Here is a 27,193-nt window from a genome sequence, read left to right on the forward strand (position 1 = left end):
CCGGCCGTCACACACCTACCTATAAAATAGACTCTCCGCTCTTTAACCCTCTTTCCTGTTCTCTCCCACCTTCAAATTTTGGATTGAGACCGCGTTCGTCCGACGCTCTCAGATCTCCCTCTCTCACTTCGGCGTCCCCTTCCCCCTTCTCCTCGAACCCTGACCCCAACCCTTCTCTTCATCCAGACCCTCAGCTCCCGCGATCGGAGATGAGGAAGCCCAGGGCATCGTTGGCATCGAAGAAGAGGAAGGCTTTGGCCGCCGCGGCGAGGGAGGAAGAGGGCAGCAGCAGCGGCGGGAGCAAGTCGCCGGAGGAGCTCCAGAAGGAGTCGAACAAGGGTGCCGCCAGAGGGAAGAGGGTCAAGGCGGCCAAGCCCAAACCGGAGACCGAGTACCTCCCCGAGAAGAGGAACATGGTTCGATTCGGCGCCCTTTTTCTTTTAATCGTGTTTTATCTGCTTTACCTAATGCTTTATTTGGGGTTTTCATGCCTGTTTTGAAGTGTTGTTGATTTTGTGTTGATTATTGCCCCTATTTGGATTTCTTATCGTCAACCCGTGTTTAATATGCCTCTTTTAGGTTTTCTGTTCTGCCAAGTTATTCTTGTTGGTGGTTAGATTGGCAGAAATTGCTCTGCTAGTTAATGTACAACCTCCAACTGAATATTAACTCCTAATATGCTTGATGACGATATCCCTCTATTGTGTTGTAAAACCATGATTGAAACAAGTAATCTCGTTTATTTTCTTACTAACTAACTAATAGATTATATGTAACAATACCAGGACGTTAATAATTCCTTCTGTATGCAGGAAGATCTTTGGCAAGCAGCTTTTCCTGTTGGAACTGAGGTTTGTTTTACTTTAAGCTAAGCTGCACGGAGATTTCATTTAATGGGATCAATCACATTTGTACAATGGATAAACATTGTTGTGAAAATATACATCATTTGCTATATTGATTTTAATTTATCACTTCTGTTATATGATGTTTTAAGTTGTCGGGTGTATTTGCTTATGTCAGTGGGATAACATGGATAAAATTCGTGAAATCAATTGGGACTTTTCCAATTTAGAGGTGTGTGGTTCTCGTTCTTTTTTTTTCCTCTCTGCCTGATACAAGATAGTGGACTGATGACAAAATTCATTTTTCCTTTGTGGTGTAAAGGATGCCTTCGAGGAGGGAGGAGAGCTTTATGGAAAAACAGTCTACATGTTTGGCAGCACCGAGGGTAAGTTGTTTGGTTATGTTATGTGAGACTTATTAGGTTGTGTGCACTTTCTTTTTCTATCAGTTCTGAGTTTCGAATAATTGTTATATGATCTATTTACTGTTCAACCATCAATTTTCTTGCTCATCTTTTGTCCTTGTCCCATAGTCTCATACGTGTGGGTGATACAATTATTCAGTCCTTTTCATTTGATTAGTGTACTTTTGCCCCTGGTTTTGCAGCTCAAATGTTGGCTGTAAATGGTCAAGAGAAGGTTGTGCTTATCCCCATTGTGGTGGCAGTAAGTTGCTTTAGAATTTAAACAGTATTATTGTCGTTTTAATGCTTAGTACTCTGAGATCTTTGTTATATACTTTTAGGGCCACATTGCAAATATATTTTGTGAATTTTTTTTATCTATATACTTCATTTTAAAAGTACAAAGAGGTGAAAATGTTGCTCCTAAATTGGCAGAATGCAAGGACTGCCTTTATCTGGAGTAAAAATATTTTGCAAATGAAAGAAAGACCTAATGGAACGCTGAAGCTAGTCCATGTTGCTCTTCTTAAGTGTTAGTTATACTCGTTCAACAACCTATAGATATGCCTGAATTGGGGGTCAAAGACAGTTGTTATTGTGTGGGAAATAGGTGTTGGGCAGCAAGGACATAGTAGATAATGGACTAAAAAATAGAGTCTGGATTGTGAAAGAATAGGATAAGAAATTGTGTTTTTGCAGTGGGATGTACTCAAGAGATTTGCTGTATTGTTTGTAGAAGGATAATATATGGTTGGAAAGATGGGATAAAGAAGAGAGTGACTGATAAAAGAAAATTGATATTTAAGTGTCCTACATCCTGTGAAGTTGCATTGTTATGTAAACATAAGATAACTGCATTTTAGGAATTTCTTGTTTCATTCATCATTATTCAAGTGTGCAATTTCACACTTTTTGATGTATATAACCTTTTTCAAAATACATTCAGCAAAAAGGAAAATAAATTATATCAGGAAGGTCAAAGGAATTTAATAATTTCTGATTGACCCTTATAATTGTGTCAAATACATCTTGATATAGACATTTTTTCTGTAACCAATTCACTGCTATTCATTAGAAACAGTGGGATTAGCTTGGATTAATTTGCATCAATGGGGATTAAATGTTTCTTAATCCAAGATTACCCTTCCATGAAAAATTTTGTTCCAGGTTTTTTAATGTTGGTTTCAATCTAGATTGGCTGATCTTTGGAACCATGCTGCTAGTTGTACATTTTTGCTTCATATATTTGGTTCATGGTAGTGGGAATCCGTAATGTTAACTTACAACTGAGGTTGCTTTCTCCATTGCCCAAGCATCATGTCACATGTGACTTTGTATTCATTATGAGATCAGTGAATATTGTAACTTTACCAATTTGAATACTAGTTTTAGTTATATTATTAAGTTTGTTGTGTTAAGCCATGTTATTAACATGTTAGTTAATTCTTCAATTTCTTGTATAGGTGGTTTCTCCAATTCCACCGTCTGATCAGATTGGTATAAAATCTGTGCAAAGAGAGAAAGAAGAAATATTACCCATGAAGACAATGAAAATGGCATGGATTCCATACATTCCTCTTGAAAATCGGTATGTGCTATTTGTGATTTAATTTATTTATTTCCAAGCTGCTAATATTTAGCATCTTATGGAAGTCAAATGTTTGTGATGCTTTTGGTTTTTTTTTTCAGTCAAAGTCAAGTTGATAGGTTGAAGACTCAAATATTTACCATGGGTTGCACCCAGAGAAGGTATTTCAGTTATTTAATTTTCTTTTTTAGGATTTTCGTTATGTTTGTGTCAATTGAGATACTAATTTGGAATGTTTTGTTTGTGCAATGTGCATGCATAGATAGAAAATTCTGTGTGTGGTTCAAGGTCCTGCTGTTCCTTTTGTTGATTGATTCGCATTATATTGATCTAGCAAGCATAGCAATACAATGATGACATTTTTCTTTAATGTCATTACATGTCAACAATCAATCTTATAAACTAAGGTCTTCATATAGAAGGTTGGTTGACAAATATTTTATTGCCATTTTCCCACATAGGTCGCCTTTGCTTTGGTTGCAAATGGCCAATTATTGGGACATGGTTATTGATCTTGCATGCGCCACCACACATCCTTTTGATGTTATTTTCAGCTATGCTTATCAAATGCTTGCTTTTTTAATTTTTCAGTAATATTGACAGTAAGGTACTAGTATACCGGAGAGAATCTCGATTATTATTGGGTATTACTGAACAAAATTATAAAAATAAAAATGAATCATATGTTTTGGTATTGAAATATATGTAAAAACGCTTGTTTGAACCAATATTGAGATACTGATCATTATTTAAAACCTTCTCAAGCAAAACAGGTTGGTATATCACTTGATATACTACTGGTTTATTGGTCAATGTTGTTGCTGGTTTTGGATCGGAATTCTAAAGAACTTACTAGTCACATTCCTTTTTTACTATTGATAATCCCCTCACTATTGATAACCCCTTAAAAAATAATATTATTTTACTATTTACAATCCCAATATTACTGATTTTATCCCTTTTCTTCTTTGTTTCTTCCCCACAACCCCTTATTTCATCCTTGTTGCCAACGTTGCTTGTTGCCATTGTCGATGCCGTCCAACCTCGCACGCTGCCCCCTCAATGCCATCCTCTGAATAAGAGGAAGAGGAGGAGGAAGAAGAAGTAGAGGAGAGGAGGAGGCTGAAGAAGGAGAAGAAGAGGATGAGGAAGATGAATAGGGTATTTGTATCCATTTGCAAATGGGTAGTTTAGAAATATTAAAAAAATTTAAATGGGATTGAACATAGTAAAAAAGGATTTCAAATAGTAATATCCATTTTAAATCTTGAAAGAAAGTATATAAATCAACATATAGGCACTAAGGAGAGAGTAACTATTCAAGCTTAAGGCTCAAATCTCCATAAAAGCATAAGCCAAGCAAATCCCACATAGGAGCATAACCTGTTAAATGAACTTGACATTATCTATGCTTATGAGTTAATCCACATGTGAAAGTTGAACAGGCATGAGTTTGGTTTTACTAATCTGTTCCAATCTCAAGTTGTTCTTAGATCTTTTCAACTGAAGCCTTTCTGGAATGCCTTATATAATTTAATAACACTGAGTTTAAACTCAAGAAGGAACATCTAAGATAAAAAAGCTATAAGCCTCACCTCATGATTGTCAATATTCCAAGACAATCCATGCCAGTGGTGTATTATTTGGATCAGCCTGTGTTAAATTGCAGCACTATAACATGTCTTTGGCATGACAAAGATACTCTATGTTGATACAGTGTACATATGAACATAAATCATCAACTAAATTCATTGTTAAAGTTATTCTAAATTGTGGAATTTAGGTTCCCGTGGTTCATTCTGCATCTATTAATCTTCATATTATGTAGTAATCATATTTATTCCCACAGAAGAAGCTTTGATGAATATTTTTACAATCTTGTACTTCAAACTTACAAGTTGACTCTGCATTTTGGCTGTTCAAGAATTGTCACTTGTTTCTTTGTTATTCTCTTGCAATTTTCATTTTCTTATTGATTTTGATCTAGGCAATAGAGGGATTTTCTATGTTGATAATTTAAATCTTCTACCTTCCTGGTTTCAGTTTAAGCTTATGTAACCATGGAACAGCCTTCTCTTTGGATTTATCTAAGGAAAAAATTAAAAAAAACAGTGACACTACCATCCTTACAGGAAAAAACAAAAGAAAAATACTTTGTTTTTGAAATTGGAAATGAATATACTTCTAGATCTCATTGGTCCCTTGTACATTGTTTATTCTTGTGGTTTCTTCCCTTTCTCTTATATTTTTTCTTTTTCATTTTTTTCTTGTTGACCTGATACATTTTGTCAAGGATCTTCATATTTCAAATGATTGCGAGAATGAGAACTTAGTTGACTACTTTGTATAGGAGACATCGTTCAAGTTTTCTAGTGAAGGGTTCCTTGGAAACACAAGGTATCACCTTTCAGTGATGATATTAGAGACAATATGTTGGCCTTGATCTTTGATCAATGGGTGTCCGGCTATGCCCTAGTTGCTCATTTTTACTTAGGTCTGAAATCAATTTGCTATCTCACAAGGTTTGTTTGCCTGATTCTGTAACTTATTTGATGTCCTATATGTTCTAGATACATTGCTCTTACTGGAAATCATAACCTTCAGAAAAAAATATATTTTAAGCTAAATATCATTATGTAGATCTGCTTTAAGGCATCTGAAAGTTGAGCGTGTCAAGCAATATGACTACTGCCTTCCTTGTAAGTCTTACTTGCTTTCTCTAACCTTAATTTTTGTTGCTTCTATTTTTAGATCCTATTGAACTCGAAGTTGGTTTCTATTCAATTTATATTTGTGTACTGCTATAACTCATTTCTTAATGTTGATATTTTAGCCCTTCTTATAGTGACTATCTAAATGTCCACGTGTCACCATTGGCAAAAATTGAATAAACAATCATTGTCAAGAATAAAATTCCCATGTTTTCTATTTTTGTTAAAGCATGTATGCTGCAGTATAACAAGATGCCCAAATGCTTCCATTTTCCAACCTAATGTCGGTTGTCCCTAGATAATGGCCATGTAAATTGAATGTGATGTTGCACACATGTTGAAGATCAGACATTGCACTTGCAGCCTTACAGTTGTTCAGCTGAAGGCATAAATTTGGATTTTTGGAACAATACAAAGTTCCTGTTTAGATTGCTTACATGACCTAGAGGACTTCATCTTTTGTTTAATTTTTACCATGCGATGAATGTTTTGAAGAACAAAAGTTATAAGCAGGTGGTTACTTATTGTGCAAATGTGATGTCCAGATGCATAAGTAGTATGGATTCTAATTAGCACAATATAGCTATTCAAAATATAAAAGTGTAAACTGAAACTTAAGGTTTTGCTGTTCATTTTTGAGCTCCTTCAAACCCCAAATAAACCAAGCATCTTATGTTCTACTCTTGTTTGGTCTTTGGCAATAACCTAAAAACTTTTCATGACTTGGATACTCCTGTCCATTTTTTACTCATTCTTTCTTATTCATGCTTGTTTCTAGATCCTATTGAGATGGGCTTTCCTTTGATTCATGATATTTACATGTTTTCATTTTAGAACTTTATTTAGTGATACTCTTAGCAGCAAGATATTGTAACATTATGACTTAGTAGATTTTTTAATTCCATATTGTTTCTAATTGAAGTTCCTGCTGAACTTTCATTTGTTCTATAGATCTTCAGTCACTTAAAGCTGATGAAGATGAGGATGATACAGTTGTTAACATAATGTTTCCTCTAGAACCTCCGGTAAGCTAATGTTAGCAATGCCTTTTTTCCCTGTGATTATTTATGATCAATAATGAGATTCATTAATTTTGAATGATCTTTGTATTTTTGTAGTATTTCTAAACAATCTTGAGCTTTTGCATTTCTCATTAGTTTTCTTCTAATAACATTTTAGTCTGATATACCCTATTTTCACTTGGTCTATATTATATTTCCTATTTAGTATGACTCCATTGAATCAGTTAGATCCATTCATAATAGGATGATTCCATAGTTGTTTTGCCCTAGGGTGGGAATGGCTTGGGTCAGGTCAAACCACCAGCCAATGGGATAAACCCAAACCTTGCCCAACCCAAATGGCTAAACCATTGAATCATCTGTTTTCAGTTCTGTTTATAATGCGATTCTATTTACAATCTTCTCACACAATGTAGTAATGTATACTATGCAACATGCAATACACCAAGGATGCAAGTATTCTTCACTGTTAGGATAAATAGGATCAGCTTCTCTTCATTGTTGACACAAATATAGTAGATTTATCAAACAGAGCACTTTGATTAATTCAATGATGACTTGAGAAAAAGGAGCAGTGTATGTTAACAAGAGGTGATAAATGGAAAGAAGAAAAAGATGAGGATAGGAATGTTGATGAAAAATCTAACCATAAGAGAGGGTAAAAAAAGAGGATGATGTGCTGAGGCATGAGGATCGATGTCACTGTCTTCACCACAATGAGAGAAAACCAATTTACAACAGTGGATCTTTGCAATTTGGGGATTAGGGCTAGACTGGATGAGAAATGATAATGGCATTTTGATCTGTCAGGGTATGTTCTTGTTAATGATAATGGGTTGACAGAAAATTGACAATCTCTGCAATTTGCAAATTTATAGGTCGAGTATGTTCTTGTTATCTGGGGGTTTTGGAGGGTCCAGTGTATGCATGTGATGAGAATGGCATGGCTCCAAGTGATTGGGGAACTCTAACAGGAATTGGCCCTTGGACCTGATGAGTTGTTTAAAACAGGTGGCGATGGTTCCTGGTTGGGTTGGGTTGACCCGACATGTTCAAGTTAAGATTTACACCCTACTGCATCATGCTTGTACAACTTGGTGGATCTTTATTCGGGGTAGGCTTTGTGGATCTTATCTCCATTGGGCAGTCACATCCTTTTTGACCATGTCTGTTTTATATAATATTCTTATTTGCATAAATACTTGTATTTTATATATATATATATATATATATATATATATATATATATTAATGATTGTGTCCGCAATCACTGAACTTATCATCTCGTAAACTTTCTTATGGTGGAGAATCTCTATTTTACAGATTGTCTGTGATTTTGATTGGGAAATGGACGACCTCGAGGTACAAATCTGTCTGTTTTGTTATGTAATTTTGATAATATTGATTGGATATCCCTGACTTTCTTGATACTTGTACATAAATCTAAATCTTGGATTTCAATTTTCAGGAGTTCACTGACAGTCTCATTTCGGAGGAGACATTGCCAGAGGATAAGAAAGATGAATTTAAGGTAATACAACAAATAAAAAGAGATACTTTTTTTTTTACTAGTAGCCAATGGGCCTTTGTTATGAAAGATATATTTGATTTACTTTTATCTTGATATGAGAAGTCCATTATTATCTTATTTATGAGTTTTGCTGTTGTTATATCAGGAATATGTTAAGGAGCAGGTTAGAGAAAGGAGGAAAGCACAGCGACAGGTATATGCTAAAACATTGCACTTTTTCTGACTCAAGTCACACGTTGGTGAATGGTGATTATATATCCTGGCTCACTATCACTGCAGGCAAAGGAAGCCAGGAAGAAAGCTATAGAGGACATGGATCCAAAGACAAGAGCTGCTTTTGAGAATATGAAGTTCTATAAATTTTACCCGGTTCAGACACCAGACACACCCGACATTAGCAAAGTAAAGGTATGTGTCTAGTGCGTTTCTATTTGTCTGGCTCTCATCTGTCTATGATATTTATCTACACTGGTCTTTCCCTGTCCACCCATGCTATAAATGTTTGTCCTTGTATTAATTAACTGATGATCTGTGTTTGCTGAAATAATCTTTATTGTGATTGAATCTCTTGCTGCTGCATAATGGCCAACATTGGCATTGTTTTTGACTAGTCTAAATTAAATAGCTCCATCTCTCACTGAATTCGGATCAACACTGGTGGTAATATGCAGGTAGCGTATATAAACAGGTACTATGGGAAGGCTCATTTTGTGAGATAGACTCGGTCTCCAATCCTTGCGACGGTGAGCTCAACTGTCAGACCTTACAAAACAACAGGGCTTATAGTTTGAGCTGGAACTGATGTTAGCAACTTGTTTCTTAAGATCAATGCCGGTTTGCACCGAGGAAACTAAGGTCCGACCCTCAACTACTACTACATTGAGTGAAGATATATTGTAAGTTCAGGATCTTAGTTGAAGTTTTGTTTGATTACTGTGTCGGTCCAAATGTTACTGTTTTTGGTTCAGCAGAAAGTGATATAGGAACAAAGAACAGCCTGTATAATGTTGATAGATGGAGAACCTTGTATTATTGTGGGATGGGAGTACTAAAGCTAACGCCAAGTCTTTTTTTTTGTCATTTACTTTCTTTGTTATCATAAAGATTTTGATTGATTGATACTTTGTGTGTTCATTAATTTATCACATTTATATAATTAATTGGGGTTGAAAAAAAGTGTGCGCAGGGTGATGTAAAGTTGATAGATGGCCGAGAACCACCGACCGACCTTTGGCTCCGCTGAAGCCTCGGCGTGCGTTTGCCCAAGTAAGCTTCATTTCAGTTTGACAAGAATTAGAAGTTTTAAGATGATCATTAATCCTTGCTTCAATATTTTCTCCACACACTCCCAACTCCATGAAGGGAAGAGATGTATCACCTCTCTCTCTCTCTCTCTCTCTCTCTCTCTCTCTCTCTCTCTCTCTAAATTTTCACCACTTTTCAAAACATAAAGTGGCAGTATATACTGTTATCCCTAGTAGGAGTTATAAAAAGATATCGAACCATTCGATCAATCGTGAATATCTGACTTGAGATAGGAGTCTTTAGATGCGAACAAGTTGGGGTATGAGAGATATGGTTCATCCTCACTAACAGGTGAGCTTTGAGGTTCATGAGATCTATGAGTTGGTGAATCCCATATCTGCCCCTGTCCATAGTCAGTACTTTTCTCATTATTGCCGAAAGAATACTGTTGATGATGGAAGATCGGATTTGCCAAATCCGTTTGTTCCTCAAAGCCTTCACCGTGAGATTCATTTCCACTATTTTCTGATTTTGCGAGGAGATCAGTAAGTCTAACCTGAGCAAGGTTTGCAGCTGCTCGTGCTGCAATAGCTGCATGTTCTGCGGTTTCAGCTGCAGACTGGGCAGCAGTTAACACATCCTGTAAGTCCACATCTATCTCACATTTTGCCCGTGAAGAGAAGGATGGATGAGAGGAAGCTGGTTCATTTTGAGCCTGATAGTCTGAAAAAGAAGACAATGGTGGTGGAGGAAGAACACATTCAGCTCCATTTGGAGATGGTGTTGGTGGGGAGGGGGCTGGCTGACTAGTAGAAGAGAGCGATGTAGGATCAGAAAACTCATTTTGCTTTGGAGGGGCAGAAAAAGAAGAAAGAGGTGGGGGGCTAAGAAATGGGATGAATTGTCTGTTTGCTGCGATAACAGCATTGGATTGATTTGGTGAGGAAGTACTTGATGGCTCTGAGTCACTTACAGCAGGTTCCACAAGTGGAACTTGTGCCATATCCTCACTTGGAATAGACTTGGTAACCTCAGGATGACCGAATCCAAGGTCATGGGCAGCAGAAGGTGGTCGACTTGAGACATTCCCTAAGGCTGATGGGACATCTATAGTTGCCCGAATCGAATCCTTTGGAACTTGAGGAAGATCCAAGGAATCTAAATCTGCATCCGAACCAGGTTCAATATGAGACTCATCCGTATGGTCGGAAGATAATGCATCATCATGTTCATCATGTTTCTGTGGCGGAAGAGGCAATGACGATCCATTTGTGACATGGTTTGGTCCATTCTGAGGCAAAACAAGTATGATATTAGTTGATGAAGAATATGACTTAACCATAAAGTATAATAGCCTTGACTGACCAATAAATCCTCGTGCGGCTTGCGGAACTCATTTTCGGTGGCAGACGGATCCCAATCTAACTCATGTTGCTCGGCAATTTCCTTTAACAACTTCATTTTTGTTTCAACTGAAGGAACCCGAATCGACAGCAGTTCAATTACCTACAATAAACAAGAATGTATCAAAAGGAATGTCACGCTAGTTCTATCATTTTGCCTCCTCCCCATGACCAGTAGAATCCAGCAACTAATTCTTTTGGTTGTTAATGTTACCTGGCGATTAACTCCACAATCTGGCAAGAGATAAGTTGCTGCTGTCGCAAATTCCTTGCCATATTTAGCAGCAAACAACATTTGCACCTGCTGAAGTTCAGGCAGGTCCGCACATCTCGGTGCAGCAAAACAAATAGTGGAAATTGCTTCTTTCAAGTCTAAAGGACATTCCCTGAAAAATTGCAGTACAGAACTTAAGCCTCAGAAGAAAGGGCTAATAGTTGGGGTCTAAATCTAATAAGACTTGAGAATAAAACAAGTCATATAAACACTTGAGGGGGATATACTAAAAAATACAAGATAGGATAATAAAATCAGTCGTATTTCAAATTATATTCTGGACACCAAGATCGTCTATGGAACATGACAAATCAAGGTGACAAGAGATCACTGTAACATGCGATGAGATGAGAATAAGCACCGAAAAGGGTATGCTTTTACAGATGAATTTCCTCTTTCAAAATGGAAAATATGCTCGTAAAGGATCAGTTAAAAAAAATTAAAAATTGAGTGATTAAAATAAACCGCCCAACACAAAACTATATGAAGCTGCGGATTAGGGAAATCGGAAAGCTTGATAGGGAACTTGAAAGTCTTTTCATAAATGATCTTATTCCTGGACACCCGACACAATTGGGAAAGAATGTTTGGTTATGAGATTAAAATAAAGCAGCCCACGGGCACCCAACACAAAATCAAGATATTTCAAATAATATATATTTGTTAAATCCAAGGCCATTTCCTCCAAACAACTAAATTCTCAAGAAAATATAATTATCCTCTGAATATTTTTATTTTTCCATAACAAACATACGAATTTACTGATAGTCACTAAGATTAAACTACTTGACAAGAAACAAAAGATATAAAATTTCAACTTCATGTGCTGAGAATAAATCTTGAAAAAATGTGCAACTGTATTATCATGCTAGAGCTAGGTTAATAAGAAAGCTGTGCCATTATACTGCTCACAACTAATTCTATCTAAAAATCTTTTTCCATGAACAACACTAATGTTTCTGCATTTACCTAGACCTAGACAAAGGAGTGGAAAACTTGGAGCCAACTTGGACAGGTGAAAACTTATGATACGTAAATGGTTACTTTGTCTCAAAGCCTGCGGATCAGAAGAGGAAAGCTCAGAAGAGTAAGAGTAGCAAAGGAGAGGGATGTGTCTCATGAGATTTAGATGGGAATTTACATACGATGTATAAGCTCTGATGATGGATGGCCCATCCGAATGCATATCCAATGGTCTCCCATGGATCACACAACACAGACAAACAAGATACATAAAATAAAGAAGTGTTTGTCATTATGGTGGCATGCATTCAGAGGAGAGGATTTTGCAACCCCAAAATAATTGGGACTTTATGGCTTGTTGTTCGAAGCAATTCATTGTCAGTTTCCTCAGTTCAAATCCATGACAAACAGAAAAGCTTCAAAAACATTATAGTGGCAGCCCTTATGCTTGTTAGCAGAAAAGATAAGCATTATGTTGCAATCAGGGAACGAAACGGAGTGGTATGAACAAAACCTTTGCGATTCTATTATGGGAAGGCGGACAGCGATCAGCTCGCAGAAAAGCTCGAGGATCTCCTGCGCTGCCATCATATTCTCCTCCCGGATGATGTGCTCCACCTTTCCATCAAGAAAAAACACATTGTTCGTTTTCAATGCTTGACGCTTCCAACATGCATACAGCTGATCAAAACAGTAGATCGACAACCGAAGGAAAACAGCATCATACCCGAATCCGGGCAGTGGCTTCTTGACCATCCTCAAGAAGCTTGGCAATATCCTTCCGCATCTGCTTCAGCTGAATCTCCCGTCTATTCCGCAGCAACCTTATTCTCGGAATTGTCAGCTTCAGCAGCGTTTTGCTTCTCACAGAAATAGTCATGGTCAGGACCACTGATTTACTTCCGTAAATCCCAGAATCTCAACTTTTACTTTTCGATTCCCAATATATAAATATATGATAGAATAATGCCAAAAAAACACTCTCTTCTTCCTTATAAGATGCAATTTTTCCGACAGGAACAAAACTCGAAATGACCACGATCAAGAAGATCGAAACATCAGAAATCCACAAAAGAAAATTAATACCAAATCAATATCAGCAACAAGAAACGCTTCTGGTTCATCAAGAATCGCAAAACCGTCCACAAGAATTTGCAGAAAGAATCGACGCTTCCAGAGGGGGGGGGGGGGGGGGGGGGGTAGGGAAACAAAGGGGATTCATGCGACGAAACCGTGAAACATGAGAAGAATGACGATCGGAGCGCTCATCGCATACCATTTCGCTCCTCTGAAGCCCTTGTTGAAGAAAGCATCGAGCATCGACATGGCCGGTTATTCGCCTCTTCACCGCCCCGAAACCGAACGCGGATGAAGCCGAGCACCGTCGAATCAAGGATCGAAGCTCGTCTATTTATAGGGAAGAGGCCGATGAAGGATCGGTCCTGTGCTGACCGTCCGATCTACATTAGACACCGGGGAGATCTTATAGCGCGAATATTGGCACTCCCGTGGGTGCCTTCGGCTCGAAGCTTGCGATAACGGAAGCTGTTGAACGGCGTTACGAGAAGAGATTCCAAGCGCATGAGGTCGTTAGGACACGTACGTACGCTATAACTCGCTCTTGGAAGCATCGCAGAAGAAAGAAACCCCAAAACAAACATGGTATGTGATTTTAATGAAGAAACATTTGGATGCTATAAATTAGATGGACCTATTCGTATCCATTATTATACATGAATATGCTAAAGAAATGCTACAGCTATAAATTTTAATATGCATAAATGAACGAAATATACACCAATGAATACAAAAATAGGTGGGAAGTTCACAACTAAAAGAGAAAAGGAAAAAAAAAACTCAATTTGGGATTGTATTATATTTATATTTATATCTATTTATATTATAATAAAAATAATTATTGTTATACTTTTGATAGATTTCTTGAACTCCAAATATAATTTAACGATGGAAAGAGACATGAGTCTACTCTACTACTCCATGGCCCAAAATTAGAAAAAAAATAATTAAAAATATTTTGATGATAAAATTTAGGAAGATTAATTTTTTATGGTTCTAGAATTTGGAAGGAACTCTTCATCTTTCTCTTTTAACTTTGATGATCTTTATGTATGATATAATTATTATTTTTAATCAATCTTAATTCTAAGTCAAATGGACATACCACATCAAAGAGGACAAAACATTTGTTGGGCATCCTATATCAATAAAATATCTAAAAAATATTTCTTCGTTAGTCAACCCTTTCAAATTTATGGTAAAAAATAAAAAATTAACTTTAAGTTTTGGATATTTACGGACATATACTACCTATAGTGTCAAAGGGATTTTGTGGAACAAATCCCAATGTAATCTTTCAAAAGAAATTAGATTTGAGATATGATCATCTTTTATCTTTGAATTAAAGTGGGACAAGGGATGTGAGATATAAGTGTTTCTCGCATTCAAAATTTTTTTCTTATATCCAAGCCTTGAACACTTAATAATCCTACTCTTTTGGATGCGATAATACTCTAAACACAAGCTAGGTGAAAACAATTTTTCCAAGACAAGTTGATAACTAAATTTGATCCTATCATATCAGCAGCACCATAGAAGAAGAGGTCCCATAAGAATATGATGACTAAAAGACCCCTTCCCAACTTGCCCTATAATTATTGGCCTAAGCCATGAGACCTCTACCTTAAGCACCCAAGGCGATGCTAAATCCATGCTACCAACAATGGATCCCAAGCAGCTATAAATTCTCTTTCTTAATAAAAAAATCTATCATAAATTATTATTCTCATTGAGTCTTACTTTGGCCTCACTCAACAAGTTTAAGTCTTGACCGGGATGATACATACTATCGCCTCTATTATAAGATAATTAACACAATTGGTAGTAATACATAACTAACCTAATGCTTATCAGCCACAAGAAGTTCTTCAACTCGAACTAATTTCAAGCACCATAAATAACTCCAAGTCAATCATCATCCCAACCAAAGCCAATGTTACAAACCCTTAGATACCACAATCACTTCCTTACGAGCCCAATCTGATTAAACATCAACAGCCTCTAGCTGAATTTGAACTATACTCTACTAAAAGACAAGTCTTATCTTACACAAACAATTACAAGAAGTGAACAAATGAAATAGCCCTCCCAAATGGCGTTTCAAAACTAGTCTCTTGTTGTTTATGATGAGAAATATATTTTTATTTTTTTCAATTTGGAGAGCTTTAATAGAAATTCTAATCCTTTGAAGTATATTATTGTATTTATAATGCAAATGATCTCATACGTCACCTCTAACGACCTTATATGTCAAAACTTCTCCGACTGCTCAATTAGAAAATGTCTAAGAATATTTCTCTCACATTTTGCCAATCTCAAATTCGATCACATCATTTAGGCAACTACCAAAAAAATTCAAGCTTCACTTAGTAAACATCTAACACTCCAAGAAATCTATAACTATATTTTTAATTATTTGATTATTTTATGAGGTTCAAACATGAGATCTAGCAAGTAGTCGATATACACTCATCCTTGATAAATCATTCTTTTTGTTGTTTACTGGGAAGCCTTTTAACGATATTTCTTAAACTATACAAAAATGCATATCAATATCTAGCACGATCTGAGATTTTTTTAAAACATTTGTGCAAGTGACATAAATATAAGCGATCTATATAACTTTAACCTTCATAATTTTATGATGTCGAGTCATCCTGGGTGGGTACTATGTGCTAAACATCGTAATACATTCTGAACCCAATTCGGACGGAAGCATCATCCAACCTAAGTCAAGTTGAATCAGTTCGAGCCCAAGTCAAATTAGTATAAGCTTAGATGGAACCAAACTAACTTGACTAACCCATGTTATAGATTGAGGCCAACCAGACTATCCAAAGTCGGATCGAATCAACCCAAATTTAGACTAAGCCAAATCGATCCAAGTGGAACATTTCTTGCTTTTGAAATTTTTTTCCTTATCAAAATGTCTGTAAAAGAAAATATCTCAATAAGAAATTAGTCATTATTTTAGTGGATATGTCAACGAAGAATCCCTAGATTTTTTTCAAAATATTATAGTTATTTATGGTTTAAAATATTAATAAAGCTTACTCGTATCTCAATTACCAATTTACTCTTTTGTTCAATCATGAAATCAATGACCAATTATTCTTGTTTCAATTATGCAAACAATATCTGGACGTAGTCAACGAACAATTTGATTTAATACCATAATAAAAATTTTAAATTCGATGATCATAATTCTAAAAGCTTAAGCTATTAGAAACGATTTAATCATGAAACAGAAATATATGATGGTTCAGCTTCTTTCATTGATAACTAATCTTTAATTCATTTTTTTGTTTTTGTCATGCACATGAATACATTTCCAATATTATATCATTTTACTTTTTAATCTTTTAACCTCATTTTATTTTACGTGTTCAAATATGGCAATCTTTCATTTGGATTCCAAAGTTTTAAAGGAGGCATCTAAAAGCTCACATCACTTCACTTCAATGAAAAATAAATTAAAAATTAATGTTTAAAGTGATGAAGACGGACAGATGAACTTTAAAATCAAAATAAAAAAATTTAAAGATCAATAAATAAAAAACATATCAGAAAACTAACATAAGATTTAATATAGTTTGATAAGTCACCATTTATATTTATGGAGAAAATTAATTTTTTATTATATGACAAAAAATTAATTAAAGAAATCACTTACTCCTTGAGTTAATCTTTACTCAAAATTCCTTGTACACCTTTGAGTTAATCTACACCCTTTTGCATAAACTCGAACTTTTTTTTTAAACCCTCTTTAAGTATAATAAAAAATAACTCAATGACACCCAAAGTATATACTACTATGTTTTTCATTCTCACCAAAACTTTAACACTCAAAGGTGTATTTATATGAATAAATCTTAATTTTCTAATGACTATTTTTTTTTTGCATTAATACCTAATCTAAATCTTAATCCTAAATAAAAAAAATTAATTAGTTAAAAACTTTTTTAAATAATTAAAACTCTTAAAATATTTATAGACAAAGTTTTCTACTAATATGTTCAGTGCAACTCATGTCCAAGATAATGTTGGAATTGTTTTGCGTCCAAAACACCAAAAAACCTCCTTACTCACTACTCTCACACCTTGCCATAGTACTGATGACAAGTCAGAGTTTTATCTTTTTTTAGTCTTGGATGAGTATGAAAAGAAAATAAATATCTCAATTGGATTCGCTTTACGAAGGAGATTTAAGTCAGATAAAGATTGAAACCGATGGTGTCATATCAATTATAAATGACAAAAGTGACAAATCAATTTTTGATTTTTTAAGTCATGCATCTATCAATCCAATTAATGTGATTTTAGGTAAGTTTGATAGGACAGGAAAAATATCTAAATTGAATCCGGATTCAGAGAACTCGGTGATTAATTAAGATACAAGAATATAAAATCGATAAATTGACGAGCATATTGACTACTTGAGCATGGTGCACTGTCCATCATGCCTCGTGATTCGCAAAAACCCTTGGATATCAGATCGAAGGCAGTATGCATGCCTTGATCACTATTTAGGTATCTGGAGATCAAGAAAGTCATCTTGACCGTTTCCAGCAGTGTCATCTGACTTGGTCAAAGACCAATGTCAAAGTCCTGACGACTTGAAAGGCAACGGATACATCAACAACCAAAATTAATATGGTGAGGTAATTAGTTTAGTTGGCCAGTCCTTGTCCCAGTTCTCCTTTTCCCTCGCTACAAGGTCATATATAATGGTTCAGATCTCATTTCTTGCTTTTACTCTTCCAATATATCTCCAAGCTTCTTCAATCTCATTCCAACATCCACTAAAACCTTTTAATTCACCTAACAAGTCTTTTTTATTGTTTTTAATCTTCTCTCTAGCTGTTAAACATAATTTATCAAATTAATTCAATTATTTTTATATTTGAATTTTTAATGCTAATTACTTATGAGGATTTGCTTTCTTACCCATCGAGGAGGAGTTCCCAATTCAAATTCCAAGCAGCTCCTGCAACCAAAGCAACGATGGATGGTAAATGACCAATAGACAATTATTGAACACAAAAAGAAATAAATAAAATAAAATAGGAATACTTTGACAGAAGCGGACGTGGTTAAAACTGACGGCGACGGAGACAGACAGGACACCCAGAACGGAACAGACGAAAACGTTACTCCTCAACTGCAGTGCATAACAACCAGTCCGACGTCACGCTCAGTTACTTGCGATCGAATGGAATTACTTCAGAAACTTAAGCAAACAAATCGATGAGGGTTTATTTTGGAAAATATTAACTGAATTTTCTTTTTCTCGAAGGCGTTGTCGGATCAATTCCGATGTCTTTGTACAGTTTCCACAAAAGAGTATGTGCATACGGGCGGTCTCATCAGTTCGCCGCCCGCACCATGCGTTTCTTGGTAAGAGACGACTAGAACAAAGCTCCGATGTGCTTCCGATCTGGTCGGACGGTCGCCAGCGAATCTCGCGATGATGATGGAGAACGTGTGTAAAAATCTCTTTTCTGCTGTCTTTTCTCTACGAACCTGATTCGAGATCTATGGGTTGGACGGCCTTGGACATCCGGGAGAGGCGGGTGGGGCGGGGTTGGAAGTTGGTTCGCCTCCGCTGCTGATGGGAGGAGGGGCGGATGAGGGCGGCAAGGGCGCGCTTCACCCACTCTCCCTCCACGGCCCCGATCCGGACCAGTGAGTTGGCCATCGCGGACCTACGGGCGTTAAGCCTGTTCGAGGGCGAAGCGGCAGCGGCGGCGACGACGTGGCTGGGGTTATGGTGGTCGAGGCCCTTGTGGAGGCTGCAGCGGAAGGATCCAGGGTGGGTGGATGGGGAGCAGAGACAGGTGCGGCGGGCGGGAGAGGCTGGGGATCGCTTTAAGGAGCAGCCATAGGAGATGGATCGGTCGAGGGAGAAACGGACGGGAGGGGCCGGAGGTTGGGCGGATCGTTGCTGGGAAAAGGAGTTACGGGAGCGACCGGTGATCCTGGACGACGACGAGGCGAAGGAGGCACAGCCGCAGGCTCGGGGAGAGATCGATGGCCGGAAAGCGAGCACCGGACCGCTGGTTCTTCTTGAAGGCGTTGTCATTTCTTTCCGATAGAGAGAAGAAAGCTACCGACTCCCTACTTTGGAAGGCACAGCTCAACTCCGGCGTGGTATTTATAGCAAGCGAATCAGGGGTACAAGAGGTAATTAAAGAGAACTTTCGGGGCGATTGATGAGATGCAGTGGGGTTAGTTCAGCAGCCGTCGAATGCGAGTGGCGGGAAGTAACGGATCCGACGACGCGTGGATACCGAGTCTTCGCCCTTTTCTTCGGTTACTACGGGATTGGCGGGAAGTAACGGTTCAGCAGCCGTCGATGTTTGGACACACACATCACTCGGGAAGCGACGGTGGGGTATTTTGGTAAAAGAATCCGGCCCCTGGGAAGCGGGTGTGTCCACGTTACCCGACACCCCATTCGCTGCCACTTGATGGGCCCCTCACGTACCGGGACATCGTAGTGCGGTGCATATTTCATTTTTCTTCCTTCTAGAATTGTATTGTCGTATCCGTATAATTCGAGGGTCGTATAGCTGTGGCTTCAATGTTGAATTACGAGTAGACCTGGAAAAGAAAGTCAAATTGGATTAGTCTTACCTGTTGACTAAGCAAAGAGCTCGATCCATAATTAATTAAAGTGAGATGATCCAGTTGACTAGTCAAACCTTGACCGAAACCTATCCGCTATAAGATTTAAGAGTTGATATGACGCCATGGGTCTTTTTTTCGGTCAATCATATCATTCTTCGGATTAAATATCTTACATTTTGTTCCTTAGTCTCTCTTATTTTGAGGATAAAAATATTAAGCTCTTTTTAATTTATTAAAATTTAAGATTTATAATTAGTTAATCAAATTCTTTATAATTAAGAATAATTTTTTTTAAAATATTCATATTTTGGGTTTTTCTCAATCGGTACCTTATTTTATTTTTTTGATGAATAGTATTCCTAATTAAAAAAATATTTAAATTATCCATAAAAAATTTTCTCGCTTGTTATAGTGTTTTGATTTGTTACAATATTTTGACTTGTTAGAGCATTTTGACCACTATAACAAAAATACTATAAAACCTACTTGTAAATATAATTGATAAGTTAAACAAAATCAAAGCACACTAGAAACCATACTATGCTAAAATAGGTATTTATAATAGTTTAGAATAATATCACCCAAATAAAAATAAAAAAATTAACCTATTATAGTTATTTTGACCATCATAATAAAAATACTATAAGCCTCATTAGAAAACACTATAAATGATCTAAATGGACTTTGACCTCAATTAAATGAATTATAAACATAGAAATATGATGTTATAATAGTTTATGAATAATGACAACTAAAGAGGTATAATATGATGTCACTTATAATATTTTTCAATGGTATTTATAGTGGTTTTAGTATATCAATAAAACTACAAAATACTATTAAAAAAATACTATAGATGAGCCAATGAAAATACTATAACAATTAAAAATTGATAAATAAATGGGTGACAAAATTTGATGGAAAAACTTTTGAGGGGTATTTTAAGTATTTTTTTAAATTAAAAATATTATTTATAAAAGGCAAAAAGGGATATTTAAAAAATCTAAAATATGTGTATTTTTTAGAAAAATCACCCTATAACTAATAAGTCACTTATTAATTTAATAACATATTTTGGAATCCTAAACACAAGCCTATTAAATCTTTGATTTTGATGATGAAACTAATTGATGAGTTTATTTGACTAATATACTTTTTAAATTAGTGACATAGGAAATACTTCGATCATGGACTCGGACCATCGAAGGGCCAACTGTTATGCAAGTGAGTCAAATATTGTATCGAGAAATTATTATGTCAAAAATTAGATGTCAGGAGGATTGGTCGACGTACCAAAAATCGGATTTTGTGTTAAAGATTCGGGCATTAGAAGGATTAGATATTGTATTAGAATATTGAATACCATGGGAAAGTCGATATGTTGGTAACTGAGCGATATGTCGTAGGTTTAGATGAATCGCTGAAAAACCAGATGACATATTGAAATAATGTATAATGTGCTAAAAGCTTTATAAATGTGTTGTATGCATGATTGATTTATCAAAATTCTGCTCAAGATCACTATGGGTCAATTTGAGTTGGTATTGGATCGAAACCATTCCAAACTTGTCAAGAAAATCATCGGACTTGAAACATGACTGAATTGGACCTATTAGAATGCCAAATTGATAGCCTAAATTAAGCTTGGGTAGTGGTACCACTAAGCCCAGTAGTAGTACCACATAATCAACCAATAAGTACTATTTGTCTTTGTCAGTCAGTCTTTCCAACGGTGGTACCATTTAATCCGGTAGTAATACGACCTAGGTCAATTGTAGTAATGCTATAGTCAATATTTATAACCTGGTTGTGGTGGTAATGTCGTATAATACCGATGATAGTACCTGCCTATATCTCAAAATTTTGAGGACTTGAATTTTGATTTCACTTTTTGAAGCCTATAAATATTTCACTGTTGATAGATCATTTGTTTTTGAGTAAAAAATAGTTCACTAAGGCTTGGTTGATAGAGCATCTATTTCTGAGTAAAAAAAAATTATAAACTCTCATTTTGAGCATAGTTTGAGTCTTCTCCTCCTTAGTTTGATTACAATTTTAAGTTACAAAAGTTGGGAGATCTTGTGTAAAAGGAAAATATGAAGATTATCTCCTCAACCTGAAATAGGAAAAACTTATAATAAAGGTAATTGATCTTCGCTTATTGAAAAGATGATCAATAGTGAAAGTTAATGATATCAAGGAAGAGAAATTGAGAATGGACGTAAGTCGAAAAGATTGAACCACTATAAATTGGTTTGTCTTTATTTACTTATGACTTAGTTTTATTTTTTTTACTTATAATTTTAATTGATCAACCAAGTTTTTAAAATATCGATCAAATTTTAAAATTAATTTAAAATATTATTATGCTAATTCATACCTCCTCTTACTATCATTAAGGTCCTAACAATGCTATCGGTCTAAGCTTAACTTGAAATCTACTGCATAGAACCAGTTGAGCTGATTGCTCGATTGGACTAAGCTTAACTTGAAATCTACTGCATAGAACCAGTTGGGCTGATTGCTCGATCCAACAAGTTTGATGATTTGAGCTTATAACAATGGAAGTATAGATAATTATCAATCTATCTAAACCGTTATGCCAATATTGTTTATATTACTCCCCCTCACTTGTGGACTATCAGATGGGTTCAAACCCAATATGTAAAGTTTTAATTTTATGTATTCTTCTATTCTTTTGTGTTATCAGATTATTTGATCTATATCTATGTTATTCGACATATGATCTAATTAATATACGATCATTAATGATACAATTAATCAGTATCAATAATATCATATTTTTATGTGATCCAATGGTAAAGATTATCAAATATCACTTAGTAGCCAACCATCAAGAATGTAACACAGTAGATTATTATTTTTTTTCCATTTAAATTCTTTCCATCATTAATGATCCAATGCTCAATCTCAGACCTTTTTCAGTAATTATGACTCCCATTTTCTAGTATTTTAAAAGTGATCTTTGACAATATGTGATATAGTTTTGCCTATAATAGAACAGCTATGCATTACAATATGTTGCATGCCTAACACAATATGTTGCATGCATAACAAAGGAGACAGAGAGTTGAACATGTAACTGATGAGTTGATATGAATCAAATTAAGCCTACTTGTGTAATTGTTTGTTTAATTCATGATATGGAAAATTCATAATAAAGTTTTGCTCTTATAGACATCCATTAAGGTGATATGAAACATAATATGGTATTGTTTGACACTATCAAATATATTTAGGAGAGGAGAGAGCTTATATGGCACTTTATCATTTTAAATAATATTATCTTTTTAGATGATGATAATCACTAATTATGTTATCCATGATGAGCTATTTCAATCAAAGAAAACTATTTGACTTTTGGCAATTAAAGAAAACTATTTGACATTTTAGTTTGTGGAATAGTCTATGCACAATTGACATGCTCAGTCAACCATTTGTCTATATTACCAGCTTTTAAAGAAAATATATCTGACCAAAGTTTTTGGAAAAATAGTGATAGCCACCAATTATACACTCCACAATGAACTATTTGACTTTAATTTTTTGTCATTGTAGAAAAAATGTATGACTTTTGCTTTTATATGCTCAGTCAACTATTTAACTAAGTATATAGAGATCAAATAAGCTGCTGTATATTGCATGCACAAAACTCTTTGATTAAAGACAATATATTTATCCAATGATTTCAGATTTAAAGATTGCAAAACACAGCATTTATTTTCCCATAGTCAAATCTTTTCTTGATATCTTCTGTCCAAATTGTGGAATGATAATGTCAATTGGCAACGTTTATAAAGTTCATAATTGAAATAAACTATTATGATTGTATCAAATCACAATCTCTTGAGTATAAGGAACATATTTTACTTTTTTATTTCAATTTTTTTATTACAATAAAAGATCAACTACTTAGCAATGCCTTAACCATTGCACATCTCAATAAAAATAAACATATGTTGATAATAATTCTAAACCTTCCATATCTTTTTATTATTTAATTTAAATTATTTTTACTTAAGTCATGTAATATCTCGTGAGTCGATCTCATGTCGTCCAATACGAATATTTGTAGGCAAAAGAAAAATATATCGATTTTACTTTATCACAACATGGACCAAAATATAAACACTCTTTTGATATAAAGACTTAGTTGAATTTTTATAGTATCATGCATGTCCGTTTATAAAAAATCAATCTCTCTATAACTTTACAAAATTTTAGAAAACCTATAAAAGAAAAAATGAGTTAGTAGAAATATAATCTCGAGATACATATCTATCTTCTAGTTCATGATAATACAAATCACCCAAAAGCTCCATTCATAACACCATGAGCATTTCTTGGTGCTACTAAATAACGAAAATTATGATTGAATATTTATTTATTTATTCTAATCTTTATATAATAATTTTGACATGCAACTACATGTCATTATGTAGTGCAATTAGTGCTTGAGAACACAACTATCTTCAGCTAGGCAATATTATTAACACTAACCCAATGCTTTAAATAAGACTATTGAATTAATAATAATAATAATAATAATAATAATAATAATAATAAGCTTCTAAGATAAATAAAATAGATGGGAATACGTGAAGGACATCATCTGCCAGATCTCTGACATATATACTTTAATATTAGAAATATTATCTTATATAGTTTTCGATCTTAAGCATTCAAACAATCCATTTCTCGCTTTTCTGTTTTATATATATATATATATATATATATATATATATATATATATATATATATATTCTGATCTGGCGAGCAGGAGGAGGAAGAAAGGGAGGTAGAAGAAGTGGGGGAGGATGGGAGAAGTGAAGGCCGGAAGCCGGCCGCCATGGGTGGGGTTGGCGGCGGCGGTGTGGGTGCAGGTGGCGGCCGGAACTGCCTACACCTTCCCCCTCTACTCGCCCTCCCTCAAATCCGTGCTGGGCTATAGCCAGCAGCAGCTCACTATGCTCGGCGTCGCCAACGACATCGGCGAGAACTTCGGCCTGGTCGCTGGCTTCGCCAGCAGTCGCTTCCGGCCCTGGGTCGTGCTGCTCGCCGGCGCCGCCTGCTGCTTTCTCGGCTTTGGTGTTCTCTGGCTCGCCGTCACCCAGACCGTCTCCGGTTTGCCCTTCTGGGTCGTAAGTTCCTCTCTCTCTCTCTCTCTCTCTCTCTCTCTCTCCCCCCCGCCTCCCCCCCCCACCACAACAACCCCCACTGCTAACAACAGCTTCAGATTTCTCCAAGTTATGCTTGCCATTGATTTCATCAAGCTGATCACTGCACCAAATCAGTAGTAAGTCGTAGTGAAACTAGGGTTTTTAGGGCAAATTATTGGCAAGCAAGATTTCAGGGTAATCTCTTCCCATATAAAGCTGATCTTTTTATGAGGAGCAGAAAAGAAAGACCTTTCGATAAACAAAACCATTACAAGTAGCATCAGGGAACTCTTCATTCCAATCCCTGTGAATTAGGGCACATGCCAAGCCCTAACCCCCAAAATGGATCTGAGTTCGAGCACAGTTTCTGTAGCTTGAGCACACCAAGCTTGTAACTAGATTCAAGAACATAACAAGGGATTCTTGAATATTCAGAGAGTTTTACATGGAAATGAATGATGATAGATCTGATAACAATTGCGATTCATGTTATTAATTGTGGAGTCATTTCTCCTCTGATCACATTGCTTTATCTTAAAACCTCACTACTCTCTGTAAGGATATCTGCATCTTTGTTTCAGCTGTGGATTGCCCTTTGTATTGGTACCAACAGCAGTGCATGGCTGGTCACGGCTGTGCTGGTCACCAACATGCGGAACTTCCCCCTCAGCAGAGGCACAGTCTCCGGCATCCTCAAAGGCTATGTCGGCCTTAGTGCTTCGGTGCTCACTGGGTTGTACACCGGCATGCTTCGCAGCTCATCGACAAACCTGCTGCTGTTCCTGGCCATCGGACTGCCTGTTATGTGCCTCGCTATGATGTACTTTGTCCGCCCTTGCACACCATCTCTTGCAGAGGACTCGTCGGAGCGGTGCCATTTCCTGTTCACTCAAGTTTCCAGCATACTTCTTGGTCTCTACCTTCTTGCTTTCACCATTGTCAGCAATCATGTTCAACTGAGTGATGGCATTACCAGTGTTCTCTTCGGTGTCATGGTTCTCTTCCTCCTGGCTCCACTTGCCATCCCAATTAAGATGACTTTTTTCCGGACCAAGCCTAAACACACTAGTAGTTCTTCAGAAGATAAAGCAGAACCTTTGCTGGCTTCGTCGTCGACGACAAACAATTTGGAGAAGTTGCAGGAGCCTGATGATGGTTCTGATGTGAACATGCTCCTGGCTGTAGGGGAAGGAGCAGTAAAGAAGAAGAGGAAGCCCAAGAGAGGAGATGACTTCGAGTTGGAAGAAGCTTTGGTGAAAGCTGATTTCTGGCTTCTATTTGCAGCCTTCTTCATTGGTGCTGGCTCAGGTGTCACTGTTCTGAATAACTTGGCACAGATTGGGGCTGCAGCTGGAATCGATGATCCTACCATCTTACTCTGCCTCTTCAGCTTTGGCAATTTTCTTGGTCGCCTCGGTGGAGGTGCTGTTTCTGAGTATTTCGTCAGGTGAGTGTTGAAAGAGGCTCATATGATTTGCATTGGATGTCATAAATTATCAAGCAATTATGAATCAAATCAACTGTGCCGCTCGATGACAAGTCAATTTCTTGTTCTTGTTGCAGGACGAGAATGCTTCCTCGGCCGATCTGGATGACATGTACACAGATGATCATGATCATAGCCTACCTTTTATTTGCCCTGGGTCTCAGCAGCACTCTCAATGCCTCAACTGCCATGCTCGGCATCTGCTACGGGGTCCAAACTTCCATCATGGTTCCGACCGTGTCTGAGCTCTTCGGGCTGAAGCATTTTGGGACCTTCTTCAACTTCATGCTGCTCGGGAATCCTCTTGGTGCATTCTTGTTCTCAGGTCTTCTTGCGGGGTACTTGTATGACAAAGAAGCAGCGGAGCAGCAACTGGGCTTCCTCCACCATTCAAACACTTCTTGCTTTGGGCCAAGCTGCTTCAGGCTCACATTCTTCATTCTTGCAGGGGTGTGCAGCCTGGGAACCTTGTTGACCATAATATTGACAGTGAGAATAAGACCAGTGTATCAGATGCTGTATGCAGGCGGGTCATTCAGGCAACCCCAAACTACACATCACTGATGATATCTTCTTCTTGTTGTTTCTGTTGTTCTGCCACCTTCTTGATTCAGTGCCTGCTCAGCTGTTGGGAGTCTTTATGTCCTCAAAACTTCACAGAGATTGTGGGTTTGTAAGAATTGTAGTGTCATCTGAGAGAGATGTGACAGTGTTGTGTAATGATTGTATGGTGTTTTGTCTTTCAAGGATAATTCTAATGGTGTGTTGGGTGTGGATGTCTTTGGATGGTGTGAGATGAGAAATTAACTATAAAGATCATACAGCTTCCATCTA

The 27,193-nt window shown here is 36.5% G+C and overlaps 4 protein-coding genes across 5 annotated transcripts; 2 read left to right on the plus strand and 2 right to left on the minus strand.

The window, feature by feature from the left end:
- On the plus strand, positions 1–9,220 carry LOC135612918 (protein HEAT INTOLERANT 4-like). 2 transcript variants are annotated; one of them, XM_065109741.1, is made up of 15 exons: positions 1–416; positions 813–851; positions 1,024–1,077; positions 1,168–1,231; positions 1,453–1,511; positions 2,713–2,837; positions 2,939–2,998; positions 5,478–5,536; positions 6,500–6,573; positions 7,894–7,932; positions 8,039–8,101; positions 8,247–8,294; positions 8,381–8,509; positions 8,773–8,844; positions 8,926–9,220. In XM_065109741.1, exons 1-14 carry the CDS (start codon positions 210–212, stop codon positions 8,818–8,820), a joined length of 1,068 nt encoding a protein of 355 aa, XP_064965813.1. In that variant the 5' UTR covers positions 1–209; the 3' UTR covers positions 8,821–8,844; positions 8,926–9,220. The 2 variants fall into 2 exon arrangements, with proteins under 2 accessions (XP_064965813.1, XP_064965812.1); XM_065109740.1 differs by having other exon boundaries at positions 2–416; positions 8,773–9,220.
- Positions 9,221–9,394: 174 nt separating this feature from the next.
- On the minus strand, positions 9,395–13,788 carry LOC103985423 (uncharacterized). Its single transcript, XM_009403113.3, has 6 exons — positions 13,263–13,788; positions 12,714–12,846; positions 12,501–12,604; positions 10,964–11,135; positions 10,712–10,852; positions 9,395–10,637 (listed from the first exon to the last, which is right to left on the minus strand). Exons 1-6 carry the CDS (start codon positions 13,310–13,312, stop codon positions 9,612–9,614), a joined length of 1,626 nt encoding a protein of 541 aa, XP_009401388.2. The 5' UTR covers positions 13,313–13,788; the 3' UTR covers positions 9,395–9,611.
- Positions 13,789–18,578: 4,790 nt separating this feature from the next.
- On the minus strand, positions 18,579–19,145 carry LOC135611600 (uncharacterized). The gene has a single exon (XM_065107236.1). It carries the CDS (start codon positions 19,143–19,145, stop codon positions 18,579–18,581), a length of 567 nt encoding a protein of 188 aa, XP_064963308.1.
- Positions 19,146–24,492: 5,347 nt separating this feature from the next.
- LOC103985421 (protein NUCLEAR FUSION DEFECTIVE 4) lies at positions 24,493–27,193 on the plus strand. Its single transcript, XM_009403111.3, has 3 exons — positions 24,493–24,855; positions 25,455–26,320; positions 26,437–27,193. The coding sequence occupies exons 1-3, from the start codon at positions 24,532–24,534 to the stop codon at positions 26,921–26,923; spliced, it is 1,677 nt and encodes a 558-aa protein (XP_009401386.2). The 5' UTR covers positions 24,493–24,531; the 3' UTR covers positions 26,924–27,193.

This window comes from Musa acuminata, chromosome BXJ2-5 (genome assembly GCF_036884655.1).
Source record: "Musa acuminata AAA Group cultivar baxijiao chromosome BXJ2-5, Cavendish_Baxijiao_AAA, whole genome shotgun sequence".
In the NCBI taxonomy this organism is placed as follows: domain Eukaryota; kingdom Viridiplantae; phylum Streptophyta; class Magnoliopsida; order Zingiberales; family Musaceae; genus Musa; species Musa acuminata.